Source organism: Protopterus annectens, chromosome 6.part0 (assembly GCF_019279795.1).
Source record: "Protopterus annectens isolate FY-2018-M chromosome 6.part0, PAN1.0, whole genome shotgun sequence".
Lineage (NCBI taxonomy): Eukaryota > Metazoa > Chordata > Ceratodontiformes > Protopteridae > Protopterus > Protopterus annectens.
This window is the reverse complement of record NC_056737.1, coordinates 793,138,197-793,156,481: the sequence shown is the minus strand read 5'-3', so window position 1 is coordinate 793,156,481 and position 18,285 is coordinate 793,138,197. Positions and strand designations below refer to the sequence as shown.

The following is an 18,285-nucleotide window of genomic DNA, read 5'->3' as shown; positions in this document are numbered from 1 at the left end:
TGGAGTGTGAAGGAAGGAGGGTTCCTGGAGGGTGCCATAGAAAAAATCAGCATGGAATCAAGAATGTCTTCCCGCATGGCACAGCCACTAGCCTGAGAACAGCCCAATGCCCAGTCCACCGAGGGCCACAAGGATGACTCCGGCTCCAAAGTGAGGTCCACTACTGGGGTCGGAGGGAGGGAAGCTGCTGTTGGAGGAAGGGGCTTCGATGCTTGTGTGGAAGTCGAAGGAGGAGTGTATGTTGGAGTCTGTGGAGAAATATGGTCACCTGGCAGAGGGAATGTAACTTAAGATGGTTGAGTGAGACCTCTGGCCACAAGCAAGTGGTCGACAAGCTGCAGCACATCTTGTTGTGTGAGGCTCCTGGTCGACCTCATAGAGAAATCTGAAGGTGATTCTGGCCTTTCTACAAAATGGTTATATTGGCTACCAACAAAAGGATCCAAGGAAGGAGAATGCTTGGTCCTTGCTAGTTCGAGTGGTGCAGAGCACGGAACCGAGGGTGTCTGCACTGAGGAGAATGGTGTTGAGGTTATCTGCGTTGATGAAGGCAACGCCATAGAAGTCGAAGGTGTCTGCACTGTAAAGGGTGGTGCGGTAAATGTCTGCACCGATGAGTACAGTGCCATCGAGAAAGGTGTCTGCACTGGTAGTAATGACTGTGCCGAAAAGGGCTGCACTGAAGAGCATGTCGGTGCTGAAGGTGTCTGCACCGTAGAGGACAGTATCGACAAACTCGGGGATGAATGAGTTTGCACCAACAGTGCCAAAGGAGACTGTACCTGCAGAGATGGTGCCAATAAAGGCTGTGACAAAACTGTCGGAGCTGTACGTGTCTGCACCGGGATCTCCGGTGCTGGTGGCGATAAAGAGGACATAGCTGGAGCAAGAATCAACTGCAGCAGTGCCGAGGCTGTGGCCGAAAGGGTCACAGATGGCAGCGCCAGGCTCGAAATTTTTACCTTTTTGTGAGACGACTCCTTGCAATCTTCAGAGGGAGATGAAGTGAGCGTCCTAGAGGAGGAAGAAGAAGAGCGCCTCTTACTGGGTTTAGCAGGAGGGGGTGAACCCTCTGACTCAGAGATAGCCTCACAGAAAGGAGTTTTAAGGAGGCCTTTCAAGGTTAACTTGTTCTTTCTTTCTTTCATTGAGAGTCCTGGTCGAAATATTTCTACAAATCCCACACGGGGGATCCACTGAAAGGTGGGAGATATTCAAGCAATAGACAAATAAATCATGGCCATCAGAAAGTGGTAACTTACAGCCACATTCTGTACATTGTTTGAAACCAACAATACTTTTCTTGTCCGACATAATGATGTGGAGAAGAACGACAGTATCAAGGAGTTAAGAAAACTATCCAGAAGGGTAAGAGGAGAAAAAGGAAGGATTACCAACGATGGCAATGAAGAATTACCTCAGAGGTAAGAAAAGGGTAATAAAAAGGGAAGAAAAACAATAGGAAGAGAGTCTTAAAGTTACGATAGGGTAGGAGTATAGAGATAGTAACTGATTGAAAACTTTTTAAGCACTAACAGTATAGAAACTTCCAAAAAAATTATTCACTTAGCTGAGAGAGAGTGGCTTGACAGCTGTACAGCAATGCGGCAAATGAGATTAGAGGTACCAGGGAGCAGAGCATTCTGGGTAGGATCTTGGCTCGAGAGGTTTTGGCTGACGCGAGCTTAGTATGAGGCTGGCTTGGTTCCGAGGACAGAACCGTTAACCCATCAGTAAGGAATGAACGAAGATTAACAACATCAGATTGTTTGTTTCTATATAAGAGACTCAGCTTTTGATGAATTTTCTTAATATTTTGCTGACTGTATATGGGGGTCGAATGAAAGTTTATTGTCAATGATAACTACTAGAAGTTTGGTTTTCTGCACTATTTCTGTGGCAGTGTTGTCAGATGCAAGGATGTTGACATGATCAGTGACAGGGGAGGTGTTCTTGGAATGAAAGAGTACTAGTTTTCTCTTCTTTGGATTAAGAAAGAGCTGGGCATTTCTTAGCCAGAATTCGAATGCAGTAAAGGACTGTTGAGTTTTTTTTTAAGTAGTTCTGGTAGTGATTGAACAGTACAGACTATGGTGGAATCATCAGTGTAATGAATGAGGGTCCCCAGGAGAAAGGCAGTGTGAAGGTTTTTTGTGAAAATGTTGAAGAGTGGGGGTCTTACGATGGAGCCTTGAGGGACTCCAGTAGGGTTGTGGAGAGAGGGTGAGAGTTCGTTGGACCATTTTACTGCTTGTTTATGATCCTTGAGGTAGCTCTGAAACCATTTTATTGTGTTATGTGAGAAGCCTAAGTTAGATTGTGTGTTTAATAGTAAGGGGTGAGATACTGTGTCAAAGGCCTTGGAGAGATCTAGGAATACTGAGGCTGTATAGCATCCTGCATCTCTGGCCTTGTTTATGGTGTCTGTAAAAGATAATATGGCTGTAGCTGTGCTGTGGCTATGTCAGAAGCCATTTTGGGTTTTGGTTAAAAGATTGTTTTGCAACAGATATTGCATTACCTGCTGATGGATACCCCTCTCTAGAATTTTGGATATGGGTGACAAGACGGTGATGTGAGATTGTTTCCATACGGTAGGTACCTCTGATTGAGATAAAGATACTGATTGGAGACTGATCAATTATGATTATTGTGTAAAGAACCCAGACATGAACGTATTGAGAAAAGTCTTTGGGTGAGTTTTTCTACAGCAGACATGTTTTTAGTGAACTTCAGTGGAAGTTATTGCACAAATGTTATTCTGTGAAACTGAAATGAGTTTTTTCTCTTAGCAAAAAAAAAAAAAAAGTTGTTATCCTATATTCTGATGAATGCAATTTGAACAAGTGGCATTTTCTCTGTTTGTTTTTCTTCATGGCTCACTGAAAGGGATAAGGGTGCACTGCATTTTTTTTTAACATTCCCAGTGCTATGCAGCTATGAAACTGGGTGTGAATAAGTAAAGGGGTAGGGGGAAGGCAGGCTTGCTCCTTTGCAATTTTTTTCCTTTTTTTTTACTTCTTTCAAGTTATGCTTAATGATGTGAAAAATCAGTCAAACGTAACTTATACAACGACTCAATGTAACACAGGTAAAACAAAAAAATAGCAACAGAGAACAAAAAAACAAAAGAAAAAACAGACTAGTAGCCAACAAAGTGTCAAACCAATTGCCTCCTAACAATGTTGAGCTGCTGCATTTATAAGTGACTCACACTGAATGATGCTAATGGAGCTTCACATTATGATAGGCTAATTTCTCTAAATTTTTTGCATACCTTGACAGGAATGGACCTCATTTCAAAGTCACTACATAATTAAAGTTAATGAAATTAGTATTGTTTCATCTTTGATGCTGACCAATAGTTCTCTTCTTACCACCCATAATGTACCCAGAATTGCTTCTTTCTGCAGTTTGTATGAGGTTGTATGTACTGATGGCGTATTTAAGTTTTGTTGGCAAATTCTGATATTTGAAGACTGTGTTTTCCCATACGAAATACACTAATTGCTAGGTACAACAATTCCAATGATCAATGCTACTTTGGGCTTTTTTTTCTTGTACCACTATATCTGTTTTTACTGCATGTATTTTTGAACTGTTGGTAATGGGTGATTCCATGGCATATAAATGTAATTCATTATAGATAATGCTTTGTGGCTTACATTTCCAATGTTTCGCAGCTACTGCTATTTTATAGTGTTAACACAATCCCTGGCGCAACAGTCTTGCCATATTATTGTGCTTTAAGTATACAGACCCTCAGACACGCGTATAGCAATGATATGTGCAACTGTTTCAAATCCTATTTCACAAAACCTACATTTGTCTGTTTCTCCCACTTTTTTAATGGACTTTGTAAATCAGTATGTACAGTCCACTGTCTTCAGCCACCATTAGCAGCCTCCTGTCTGGCTTCAATTCATCTCTCCATAATCACTCCTGCTGCATTAAATCTTGGCCAACATGAGGTTATTGCACAAGTTTTCTGTACTTGCCATATATCTGTGGACTTTCCTGTTAACTTTCCTTTTCTTCTGGTCATTTTCCATTTATACTTTCTAGTGCTTTCAGCTGTAGCCTGATTCTTGCCTACTTCTGTTCTGATTTCCATTCCTACTTTGTTCTGAAATGCTTCTGCTAAACTAAGCAAAAATTACTTCTTAGATGTTTTCACTTCATGCTTTAGAACTTTCACAATGTTTGTATCTGATGAGGTCAGCAAATATCTATGATGACCCATGACAGCAGATCTATACATGTAGCTTATTTTGAGGAGGCCCAAACCTCCTTCAGAGCAAAGAATATATAATTTTGGTACACACTGTTTTTATACATTTATAAGCAAGAAGCATTGTTCTTGTTTTCTTGTCCCACTGATTTAATATGTTTTGAGGGCAGTCAATAACACCAAAGCTGTAAATCAGAACAGGAAGAGCAAACTGATTTATAGCTTGGACTTTATTCCTACATGTCAAAGCAGTTTTCAATATTAGCTTCAGTCTTCTGAAGTATTCCTTATTAACCTTTGCTTTTATCTGTTTTTGTTCTATTGTAAACCCTTAATCTTGTCCCAGATATTTATACACCCAACCTTTTCAAATTCCTTTATATCACATTCCTCTCCCAGGTTGATATTTTCTTGATGCCACAACTTTCCTTTTATAAATGTTGCTTTTATCAAGACTGTGTCATTCTTATATCACCCAAGAAAGCTTTAACCATTTGTAGTTGTACTTTCAGATCCTCATCTCATGAACTATATAATTTTAAATCATCCACAAAAAGTAGTGGAAATGTCTTTAAGCTCAAATGCCATTAATCAGTAAATGTATCTTCTGCCGTTAAGCTCATATAAGCTCTATATTTAACATTTTTTACCTGGAGGAGAAGGAAGATGTGCTCTAAGGCAGACTTTTAACATTTTTTACCTGGAGGAGAAAGATGTTCTTGAAGGCAGTCTGGTTTAAATTGGCTGGGTAGCCTCGTGAGCCTAGCATCATCGCACATGCCCTGCATGCGATGACATCAGGAGTAAAAAAAAAAAAAAAAAGAACTTAACCCCCCCCCCCCCAGGAAATTCAGAAATTAAAGGGGCCACTCAGGAATTCGTGGCATCCCAATATTTTCCCTCAAAACCAGTATTTACCGAGGAATTTGGTATGGTTGAGGATATGTTGTCAAGACACAAGAAAAGGGAAGAAAGTCTACTGTGAAGGGTTTTTGGAATGAACGCCTGACAAACAGAACAAGACATATGGTCATGAGAAGCTCCTAGACAAAAAGAAACTTATTGTGGTGGTCTTTACGGAGAATCTCTCTTCCACACTGGAATTTACCCTTCCTGGATGCCATAAGCCTAAAGGAGCATAAAAAAGTAAGAAAAAACAAAATCTCTAATAGGGCACTTATCTGCAACTGCAATAGAAGTCAGCAAGCAGGCATAGGTAGTCACTGAAGAATGAAAATGCATTCAACTAGCAGAAAACAGATGTAGGTAAACAGACAAATGGTAAAAAGATACGCTCAGACTGGTAGCAGAGAAGTTCTGATTATGGTAGGCCTGAATGTCACCTTTATGCCCTATGCTATGCAAGGAGCATTTGGGTGACATTTGGCATACCTTTTAAAAGCAACAAGTAGTCTTTGGTAGACTGGCCAGACATTCGGACTTCCACAGCAGGGAATCCCATCTGTTAAGAATAATGCAGCAGTGAATGTAAGGACATCTTCTGTTCAAAATATGCATCTCTGAAGTCAAGGCTAATGTGGAAGGCCTCTGGATGACAAAGACTGCAAGCTGGGGACAATTACTGAATGTGATGCAGATATCCTTCGGGGGGGATTCTAGATGAGACAAAAGACTGGAGCCAGAACCATGGCCTAAAACTAAATGCAAAAAAAAATGCATCATCAAACTCTTTGGGAAGTCAAATATACTTGCAAATTACATCAATAGCACACCCCTAAGAGTAGACTTAGAGGTGAAAGATCTAGGTACAGAGAGATATAGTAGCCTAAAGTCTAACTGCCAAGTGTCTGCAGTGGTGAGGAAATCCTTCTATGTTGCACAACTTACAAGTAAAGGTATGGCATACAGGTCCCAGGAAATTATAGTCCCGCTGTACCTATCCCTCAAAGCAGCTGGTGCAACCTCAAAGGTTCCTCACAAAGAAAATACAGGGTTGCAAACAAATGTTCTATGCGTCTACTACTGACTATTAAGGGGTGACCTATGCCTGACCTACAAAGCACTCTCAAATCCAGTCCTGATGGAGCTGCTACACATCTACAAGTCAAACAGCATGAGGGGTCACCCAGACTAGGGATCTAAACTTAGTCAGTGACTCAAACAATACATGCTGGAGAGACAGATATATGTCTCAGAGATTGCCCCTTTGGAACAGGCTTCCTATTCACATTAAGTGAGCCCTTCCCTCGCCCTCTTCAAACACAGTTTGGATCAATGGATAGGGAATAGCAAATTCACACCTGGGTAGTGTCTATGTCCCTTATGGACAGGGACAATCTGTAAAATACACAAGGCATAGGCACAAATCCATGCCATTCTCTTGCGTCTAAGGGCCATATCTTTGGTATAATCAGGTTATACTGGCTAGGCTTGTATGGACTCTTAAGCCATTAGCCTAGTAATCTCCTATGAATATATGAAAACCTTGTTTTTTTTACTTATATTTTGTCACTTCCTCTGTCATTTATTTTTTTCAGGCAGGCCAATGTTTTTTTTTTTTTTTTTTCATCTAGACAATGTTTTTCCTCGATCTGTTGCAGTAACAAATTTACATTTTTATCTATAGCTTTTAACAGTTTTCCTTTCCTCTAATTGCTCTCTTGTTATATATTCTTTTTCTGGAAATTTTAGGATTCTTACATAATAGTAATAATACATAATTTCTTCCTTATCCCTAAAAGTTTAACCCATCATCTCTATGCCTCTTGCATAGCCTATCTGTTTTTGAGGACTGCTACTTCCTTCTACCATGGGGGGCCAACCTCCCCCTGAACTTGGCATAACGCTGTGGGTAGGAATATTTCTGTGTCCTGATGACTTTATACTGCTTTTTATTCCAGTCCTAGCACCCATGTATACTCAGGAGTGGGAACAGTATCACTGGTAACAAAAACCCATACTAAAAATAATGAAATAGACTACTTGTTATCTTTCAGAAAGTGATGGTCTGGAAATGCCATACAATAAGGATGCAATAATGTTTAAATACTTTTAGGTCTTCTATCGAACATATTTTGATACTATTATCTGAATGAATTTCAGCTACTGTAGTCTTCATTTACAGAACCATAAAGAGGGGATGCAGTTAGGTCTGCTGCTTAGACTTTCTGTGTTTAAAAGGATCTTTATCACAGATATGTACATCCACTTTTCTGTTTTCTTAAAACTGTTCAGGATTTATCAGTGGTTACACCACCAAATATTTTCCATTCACACATTATACTCCAACATCTAAAGCAAGGGCACATATTTTCTGCGTGGCTACCCCACTGTATTCCAAAAAATGAAAATGGTCATAGGGATTTACACATGCATGATTTTAAAAACACTTTGATTTTTTTAGTGACAAACTCACCTTAACATTAGGCAGAAAGATTAAACTACCAAAAGATGTAAGATTGTTGTGCTCAAGGTTAACACTCCATAAATTTGTGAACTGTTCTGGAGGTGATAAATCCACAGTTCTACAGAAAAAAAAAATGTTTAGTATAAAAAACAATCACAAATGCTGATATTTGAGTAAACAATGTTTCCTCTCTGTTATGGAACTATTAATATAGAGTGGATACTTATCAAAACAACCATGTGACCCGTCAGTTTATTCTCAGTCTGCCTGAAACCATATAATATCACAGTGCCCTTAATCACTGGAATGATATTTCATGCCTTCACTACCCTTCTTATAAAATGCAATATCCCATTGCTTCTCTTGAACTCCAGCTCTCCCAGTTTCTTCTCAAACAAATTTTTGTAAATGGCTCATATTAAATGACTTACAGGTTGGACACTGTTGGCATAATGGCAAAGGTGCCTCTTAAGCATAAGATGGAGGGTTTGATCTTGACCTCCACCCGCTACCTATATGGACTTTGTATGTTCTCCCCATGTCTGCGTGAGATCTCTCCCACCTTCCAAAAACACACCGAGTGTTTCTGCCTCAAGGTTAACCTTAACAGATGTGCTAGCAGACCACATATCTAGGTGGTGCCTAATGGGAGAAGGGTTGTGAAGATCAGTTATTTTAGGCATCAACTGTGGTGCACAGTATCCTCTAGAAAGAAGAGCACAGAACACAAAATGAGCACCATGTTAGGGCTACCCACTCCATGGTGTAAAACCCGGTGTTAGGTGATTTGGTTACATTGGGTGCTGTCATCAAAAAGTGGCAAGGTATTTGCCAGTGATAAGTGGCTTGAGGACACGGCCTACTTTGACCTAAGCCAGGGCCCATGTTAATGGTGAGAAAGGGCCCGCATTCCCCATCTGGTTAGTGTGTGAAACCATAAAGCCCAGCAGCCCTGAGTCAATAATTTACTTACTGGCTGGTGTCTAGCTGCCCAGCCTGAGTTATCTAAAATACTACTGCAGAGTGAAAGCTGGACATAAAAAAATGAATGTGTCAAAACAAAGGATTGACATACTGAATACAGGTTCACCAGCAGGATGCAGCTAGGAAGTGGGGGCATGATAATAAGAAGACCGGACATTCTGTGTATCAAGAAGGCAAGGTAGAAGGGTAGTGCAGCAAAGCCATTTGTCTTGGGATCCAGAGTCTTCTACTCAGGGGGAGGACAGACTAGAAATGATAAGGGAATTATAGTGAGGCAGAGTCTTCTGAAGGTGGATAGGGATGTCATCCTAATTAGTGATAGACTCATGGAAATCAGACTTCAGTGTAAAGATAAGGCAGTATTCATAATCTCAGCTTATGACCACAGTAGGGTAGTAACAGCAAGTTACAAAATGCATTCAGGCAGCTGTTGCACAGTCCACTACATGAAGTGGGGCAACATGAGTTGGTGTTGACAATGGAGGACCTGAATGATCATTGTGACGCCCCACCACTGGACAAGTAATCAAGCAGCCTCAATCCTCACCACTGGCAGCAGTGGGGGACGTACACTGGGAGGATGACAAGGTACTGACACAGTACTTCCAGACGCAGCTCTCTGCATCAAGTGCATTTTCCCTTATGAGCACACAGAGACCACAGTCAGTCTGGGGCTGGTTTCTCCTTCTTTCTCCAGATCCCCATTAAAACTCTCCACTGGCACAGTTATAGAGCTGAGATTTCAGCTGAGTGGCCAAGTCAAGACCTCCAGCACCCTCACTGTCCAACCAGTGCTTTGTGTCCCTGCCTAGGTAGCTGACACATACAATCTTTGAGGTTTGATTTAGACACACACCTGCGAAAGGCTGGCACATGTTTACTAGCTATGCCCCCTTTTGCCCAGACTATATGGTAGCCATCATTGCCATCAGCTACTTTAAGGCTCTTAAAATAGGGTGTCCAATCTTACTGTGTAATGTTACTATTAATACACATGGTAGTTTGACCAAGAGCAAGGCTAGTAGGAGTGGTCTATACAGTGTCAGCAAATAAATATGCAAGTATTCTCAGAACTTAAATATCTCTAGACAGATCAGCCACAATGAAAGATGTAAATATATTTAATAATAAATATTAAAAGAACAAAAAAAATACTCAGTATATATTTACATTGACAGCAGAGTTCAAAATCACAGGAAATATTTAAAACGACATTGCAGGACAGTCTCAAATAAATTATTTCTCCTTAAGACAACACAGAGAGCTCCATAGTACAGCATCCTGTCTCTTGCTGTCAAAGTGATTTAATTTCAGCTATTTTTCTGAAGTTTTGCAAGTTAACCTCCTGTGTTCCAGTTTCCCCTGTTAAAATGCATACATTTAAAAAGTCACAACAGTGTATGTACATTTCTGATCTGTTCCAGCAGGGTACACTGTGGATACATTTCAAACAGCACTTTGTAAAATACCTCTTCAGCACACACGTCTGTACAAACCATATTATATGACATACAGCTCTAATACATTTGTAACACAAACATCTTATATGAATCATGTTGATATTCACAAATGACATATAACTATTTACAAAATTCCAGATAACTGGGCTGGCATTACCTAATTTGTCACAATCTCATATATATATATATATATATATATATATATATATATATATATATATATATACATATGTTAGTATGTATATGATTTGCAATCATAAGGTCTTATGCTAAATGGTTGAACATGAATTGGCTGAAAACTCTGTATTCATTAATTGAAAAGTTGAAATAACTTTATTCTAAACTCAAAATGTTGAATTTGCCCATTTTCACATTGCAGTGCGATCTTGGAGTTGGTATATTTAAGTAGGGGGGGTGTGGGGTGCACGGGGGAGTAGCCCCCCCTGCAAAATAGTAAAGGTGATCCAATTGCTTTTGCAATTAAATTATTTTCGACATTTTTTTCTTTCAATGTTTTAGGTTTAGATGTTATTTTTCAATCAAATGAACATTAGACATGATTGCATTCGACCTTATGATGGTAAACGTGTATATATATATATATATATATATATATATATATATATATATATATATGCATATATATATATATATATATATATATATATATATATATATATATATATATATATATTTTTTTTTTTTTTTAATTTTTAAACAAGGAACAGCTTTATTAAATTATCACATATGACACAGACAATCTTACATTTATATAAATGAAAATAAACCGTACCAACACAATCTCAGTTGCAGACCTGAATACTCATATTGGGACAGAGAGAATAAGATACGAGTATTGTCTGGGTCCATATGGGTGAAGCAACAAGAATAAAGGATAACAAGCCATTCTAGACTTCTGTTCATCAAATGGCTTTATAGTGGGCAACATGTGGTCTGCCATGCCAGTAGGTCACAAAATCACATGCAAGAGAGGTCAACATGCAACTCAAGTAGACTTTTTTATAGTAAGGAAAGGGCACTGGAGTAGAATTGAAGATTGCAAATTACAAAGTCATCCTAGTGAAGGCTGGCCCACAGCAGAAACCACTGGTGGCCACAACCAGCTGCAAGCAGTAGTCAGAGAAGACTCTAAGGTCACCAGATACTAGTTTGAAGCCCTGGAAGTCAAATGGAACAAAAGTACAATTGTTCAAGGAAATATTCAGGGCACTAGCATCTCAACAGGAAAATAAAATAGGTGAAATTGAAGAATGGCAATGTCTCAAAACAGTTTGTATAAATGCTATAGAATAGATATGTGGCCATGCCAAGTATGGAAATAAGGTACATAATAAATAAAGTTGGTGGTGGAATGCAAAAGAAGAGAAAGTTATCAAAAGAAAGGAATGCAGGGAAAAATAGACACAGAAAAGATACCAGGCTAAGAAGAAATATTGGTTGACAAACAGAAGCTAAGAAAGGGGCTGCAATAGGAAACAGGCATCAGAGGCACTCTAACAGCTTCTGGAAAGTGACTCAGCAGATGGCACAAAGAAACTATAACGTTGCAAAGAAAAGACAGAAAGATAAAGAAGACAGTGATCAGATATCATCATCATTTACAAGAGATTCCAGCAGTAATCTGTTCAGTAGATGAAAGCACGCCCAACAAATAAAATTACCTTTCTTATCAAGAACTAAGGTAAGTAATTATGCCTATGATAGGCAAATGGCACTTAAGGATTGTCACATCAATCCTTGTTTTGTTTATGATCTGAAAAATGAATCTGATGATAAATTTGTAGTTTAGTAATTAGTAGTGTAGTAAACCTGCTAGGCTATGGCATGGGAAAGCTTTCTCTTTTTATCTTAAGAAAACACTTGACATTTTTATAAAAAATTTAAGAGAAAACAAATTTCTAAACTTAGAATGCTAAAGAATTTAGCAAAAATGGAACCTGGTGATAAGAAAGAAGCAAAGAACAAGAAGTCAGAAAGAAATTAAAAATGAAATAGTTCTTTCAGTATAGCGTCTGGCAAAAAGAGAAAATCCTCTACTAGCTTTGTCAAAAAATATTTTTTTTAACCTTCATGGCTGCCAAAAACAGGAGTTGAAAGCCAAACTCTGAAATACCTAAATTGCCTCTACTGACTCCTGTGCTTTTAACATTTAAAATAAAACAAGCATCTTCATTGGTACCAACATCAGGGCTATCAAAAACAATTTGAGATGGCTAATTTTGAATGCCCTGAGGTAACCTACTCTTTCTGCAACCAACTAAGCTTTTTCTATGGGAGAAACACTCACCATCACTCAAGTTATGCTGCTCCCTCTTTCAGCTGCAAAATATTTGCTAGGGAATATTTTAATATCATGCAAGAAACAGCCAAGCAGCGGTAAAGACCTACTTTGGTCTCCCACTAAATCAATGTTATTCATAATTAGATTTGAAAGATTTGCCTTTGCTGGTGTTGATGATGTTTACAAGGAAAAAAACTTGAAACAAAAAGGAATCTCTTTCCCCTTTCACAAGATGGAAAAAAAAAAATCCCAACAGTTCAGCCTCTTAATTTCTTTGACTCAAGCCCATGAAGGCTCATCCACACTGTCAGATTTTGATACATAAGCTCTACAATTATACCTGCTATGTGCTTACTTGCCTGGACAGTATTTCACTTTCAGATCATGTCTCAGCAAAATATGCAATATACTCTACAACCTAGCAGACACCTTGAAGAAAGACTTTCTGAATATTCTTTGTAAGAATCTGCTGTTTTTCATTTGAACTTCTTTACTGTAGACACAATCACAGAGGTTCTCATATCCATAAACTACTGACAACAGTTCATTCTCCATATGAACACATCTCTTGTGTGCATATGTAAATAGTATTGACCCATAAACAACCGCAATTGGTCAGTTGTACAGGATCATGGCTTCTGTGACTTTCTAACTCACTACTAATTGAAAAACCACTGTCTTATTTGGGAGAACTACCATATGATGAATGGCATTTTATGGAATGCAACTTTCCTAATCCGAGCTACCTGAACAGTCCAATATTTGTAAAGTAATTGGCTGTACTACAAGATCTCATTAGCATGAGCACTTTTTTTCACCTCGCTGGGTACTTCTCTAAATAAGGTATTGCTGCAGGGGATCTTAGCCCAATTAAAAAATATATCTTTTTTTGTCATGTCATCTGCAGTTTCACTGGTTTAATGACAGTTATAAGCCATCCTCCTGTAGGAATAACAGCTTAAGAAAATAATTTTTAAATATGATGTGCATTATGTATAGCTTTTTTCAAGCTACATTTTGTCATAAAGGCTTTTTTATAGACACAAGTATATCAGACATATTAGATAGAACCTTTTCAAGATAGTGCTGCTACCCACAAACCTCCATAATGCCAGCTAATCATGTGGCCTTGATACCTGTGCAGCTCATCAAATGTTTTCTACATCAGGCTTCAGTCTCTCTGGCATAACAATATGACTGGTGTATTTCGGACTTGTCACTATTTTTCTTAATTAACTTAAAATTATGTTGCTTTATCTAATCTGTAATTGTATCTTTCTCATGCCACACATTATTCTGTCATTTAATGCATCATGTAGATCACCAAATTCTCAGTCTTTGGTTCGGCTCTTCAGTTCAGAATTATAAATATCTACAGACTCTGTAAAACCTCTCACCCTTGTTAAAATATGGTAAATAATTACGTTATTTCTGAAGTCACAATAATTCCTTTACTTAGGTTCATAGGTAGGTACTAGGTTATCTGCCCGAGGGCATTTATAAGCCTAGCCAGAGTGTGTCAGCTTTCGCCGCCCCATTGATTAATTAACTGAGCCTCTGTCAAGAAGAGCCAATGAAGTGATCCCAGGGGTGTATTTTCTGTTACCCATCCACTCGTCAAGGTTTCTCTTGGAGTGTGTTAGTGAGGGGCTCTGCCTAATGTAGTTAGGAATTTTGTTTCAAAGCATGGGGAGTCTCTGTGACAGGAATCTATCCCTCCAGCATGTTCTATTTATTGTTGTGGCGAGGTTTAGCTCACTAGAGCGAGTGATACACAGTGACTTGGATTTCTTTAGGTGGAGCATGTCCATCAATTCTGAGTTGGACATGGCTTTGTAAGTCAGGCAGAGATCACCTCTGAGTAAGCGATATGCCACTGAGTACAGCCGGAGTTTTTCCAGTCGGGCTGCATAGGACATATGTTTGAGGCCAGTAATCCTCTTGGTGAGGTACTTTTGTGGTCTTTCCAGTTGTTGGAAGTGTCTTGTGAGGTACATCCCAACTGGGACATTGTACTCGGGTCTATATTAGAACACCAAAGTTTCAAAACTTCAAATGTTCTAATATCGAACCCTATTCAACAAAAGTTGAAAATATCGAACATACAGAACAGCAAATTTTTTCCCAAGGAAAAAAATTTGCTGTTCCAAAATACACACACACAACACAAGCACACCAAACAAACAGCAATCCACACACATACACCTAAAATCTTACACCTAACTCTACACTAAACTATACATACACCACTAACTATCCACTTACCTTAACCCAAACCCTAACCCTAAGGACCGGCACTATCGCACACTCACCTCACCCACGCCCTAACCCTAACGTCCACACAATCGCACACTTACCTGATCCGTGCCCTAACCCTAACTCACCTAACCAGCCCTAACCCTCACGTCCACACAATCGCACACATACCTAACCCGCACCCTAACTAACCTAACCCACGCTCAATTCTACATTTACCTGAACCCTACCCATAACTTTCCACCACAGCGCTGAAAATACAGAAGCAAAAGAAACGGACAACCGAATTCTTTCCCTAGGAAAAAATTTGGTTTTCTGTAGCTTCGATATGTTCAGCTTTTGCTGAATACGGGTCAATATTAGAACATTCGAAGTTTTGAAATGTTGGTGTTCTAATATAGACCCTTGTGCTCTATGATGAGTCTGATGAGTGACGAGTAGAGGGGAACTATAACCTCTATTTCTAGATGTGAACCCTTTAGTAATTAGATGGGCTATATAGAAGGATTTCCTAACTACTTTGGCAATATGATTGTCAAAGGAGAGATTACTATCTACCTGGGTCCCCAGATCTCTTATTACCTTTTCTGTATTAAGGGGGCTGCCACCTATGTGGTAATTCATGGGTGTTTTGTTTTTCCCAAACTGGATCACTATGCATTTTATGGCATTTAGCTTGAGACCATGATTTTGACACCAGGTGTCCGTTTCAGTAAGGCCCTTTTGGAGAATGTCTGTGTTAGCCGGAGAGACAATTATGGCTCCCAGTTTGCAGTCATCGGCAAACTTGGTTAGCCATAGTCCTCCTGCATTTGCCTGTACTTCTGAGAAGTATAAGCCGAATAGTAGGGTTCCAGGACCGTGCCTTGAGGGACACCACTTGTGACTGGTTTAGAGTCGGACCTGGAACCTGCTATTCTTACCGTGTGACTTATGTCTGTAAGCCAGTTGACAACCCATCTTGTGACGTAGGGGTTTATTCAGGCTGATGAGTTTTTCTATAATTCCTGAGTGGGGAATGGTGTCAAAAGCCTTGGCGAGGTCAAGGTAGGCTGTGTGAACCACCTTTCCCTCATCTATTGCCTTGGTAACTGTCTCGAAGAAGTCAACCAGGTTTAGTAGGCATGATCTGCCCTTAACAAAGCCAAACTGGGTCAGGTCAAGTGTTTGGAGGTTCCCAATGTCTTTGTTAATGAGTTCCATGATGATGCGCTACATAGCCTTGCATACCAGGCTAGTCAGGCTTATGGTGTGATAGATGCCAGCGTCAGTTATGGCCCCTCCTTTGTGGAGCGCAATAACCGTTGCTGTGCACCATTCTATGGGCATGCAGCCTGTGGAGAGGCTGAGGTTGAACAGTGTGTTTAGGTGGGCAGTTAGTTTGTTCTGTAGTTCGTGCAAGACACAGCCTGGGACACCATCTGGCCCCATTGAAGCTGTGCTTTTGGCTTTTGAAAGGGCTGTTTTCCCCTGTGCAGCCGTGATTTCTGGGACACTACACTTTTCCGGTACTGTTGTGGGCCCTTTTGGGGTGAGAGGGGGGTGAAGTCTACACTGAATCTATCTGCAAGGATGTTGGCAATATCAGTAGGTTCAGTATATTCTGTGCTATTTTACACTTGCTCAGAGCATATCTGCGAGTTGCCACTTAGATTCTTGACATAGCTAAAGAAGGCTTTGTGGTTATCTTTCGAATCCTTGGCTATTTTTCTTTTGAAGTTAGCCTTGGATGATTTTATGAGGGGCCTTAGTTTCTTACTGATACTGATCAGGGATGTCTTTCCTTCTTGGGATTGGCTTTTTTTCTGAACTAGTTTCCTCCTCCTATTGTATAGCCTGTTTATGGCAGGGGTCCACCAGACTGGTTTCCTTCTCTTAGGGGAGGGAGTCTTGGTTTTGCTAGGGATGGCACGATCCATTCATCCTTGTAGGTGCATATAGAGTGCATTTGTAAAGGTTCCTGCATCTTGGACACTGACACTGTTATCCTTTAGCGTGGGGGCTGTGAAACTTACCACCTGTCTTAAATACAGTGACGTTTGCTATAGAAAAGTTTTTCACTGTGGTTCCCTTGGTTGGGGTGGTGGTGTGGTGTGGACATCCAGAGTGATTAGTTTATGGTCTGATCTAAGCAGTGACGGGTTGACCTCTGGTGCGGATCACCTGTCGCCCATGTTGGTGATGACCAGGTCCCATATGTTTTCACCTCTGGAAGGGGAGTTTACCAGCTGATCCAGGGCATTTGAGTTGATAAATTCCAGGAAGTGCTGGACCTGGGAGTTTGTACTTGAGTAGTTTTCCCAGTTAACAGTAGGGTAATTGAAATCACCCAATATCAGGGTGTTCGGTAGGACCTTCATGTTTTCCAGTGTCTCCGGAAAGGCGGAGTGGTGGTCCTGGGTCATGGAGGGTGATCGGTAGCAGGACACAATTTGCATTGTAGATTTGCCTGATGTTAGTTGCACATGGATGATCTCAGAGGTATCATACGGCACCACTACCCTGGAGGTGTAGGTATCCTTGATGAATATGGATACACCCCCTTCCTTTTGTGCTTTGGTCCATGTTCTGTGGCCGAAATGTGTGGTATGAGTCATAGTCCAGTAGTGCTGGGGTGCTCTGTGGAGCCTTGAACCAGGTTTCAGTTACTGCACAGATGTCGACGTTCTCCATACTGAGGAGTGCTTCGAGCACGTGCATTTTGAGATTTAAACTCCTGGTGTTGAGTAGCATAGCCCTCATTTTTTTTATTTGTGCTGTTTACAGAGGTGGGTTTGACTTCGGAGCCTTGCCTAAAAAAGGCACTATGGGGGCAGTAAGAGCCTTGACCTGTATTCGAAAGCCTTGAGGTGACAGGTGCAAGCAGTCTCTTGCGAAGCAATGAGGCTTGTCGAGCATGTTGTCCCAGGCTGACAGACACTGAATCCCCTTTGAATGACACCAGAAGCTTAGCCAATTGTTGAAATTGATCATTTTTTCTTTATATTGCGGTATCATTTTTGGTTAGGGCAGGATGCTACTCCAGGTCAGGGTCATATCCACCTGGGCTACATGATCAGAGAGCTCTTCCATGTCTCTTTTCATGTAGTCCAGGGAGGTATATCTCAGGTCAATCACACCAACATGAACAATGACAGAGTCATATTTGTACTTGTTCTGGAGTGCCATGAGTGCTTGTGTTATGTGGCGGATTCTGTCTCCCGACAGGCAGCTAACAGTAACCTTCTCCTTGTCCAGCCTAGTGAGTGGGAAGTCAGTGTGCCTGACTATAGAATCACCTATTACTAGTGTGTTAGGTATGTTATTTTGCCTTAAGGGCTGTGATTGTGCGGCACATTGATTTTGAGTTTTATGTGTTGTCTGGTTTGTGACGGGAGGTGCAGGTTTTTTGGGTGCCTGCTTTGGAGGTCTCTGATGCTTTTGCATGTTTTTATTTAGAGCCTCTGAGTATGATTTTGTGTATTTATGTGTATTTTTTGCCAGCGCTTGTTTAGTATGTCTATGTGAGGCTGGAGGTGTGGCGCAAGTGTTAACCTTCTCCTCATGACTGCCTGTTCCAGTCTTGGGTGGAGAGAGCTTAGCCTCCAATTTAGCTATATAATTGCATCTCTCGTATATGTTAATGTTTTGTGGTAGGAGGAGAGGTTTGTCTGTGTACATGAGGCAGTTGTAACATTGCCTCAGG

The 18,285-nt window shown here is 40.3% G+C and overlaps 1 protein-coding gene across 1 annotated transcript in view; it reads right to left on the bottom strand.

Annotated features, from left to right (window-relative positions):
• LRRC9 (leucine rich repeat containing 9) overlaps positions 1-18,285 on the bottom strand; it is a 3,097,114-nt gene that overhangs the window by 833,201 nt on the left and 2,245,628 nt on the right. Inside the window, exon 25 of the mRNA XM_044073581.1 lies at positions 7,608-7,716. Coding sequence (XP_043929516.1) covers positions 7,608-7,716 — 109 coding nt within the window. The remainder of the gene's footprint in view (positions 1-7,607; positions 7,717-18,285) is intronic.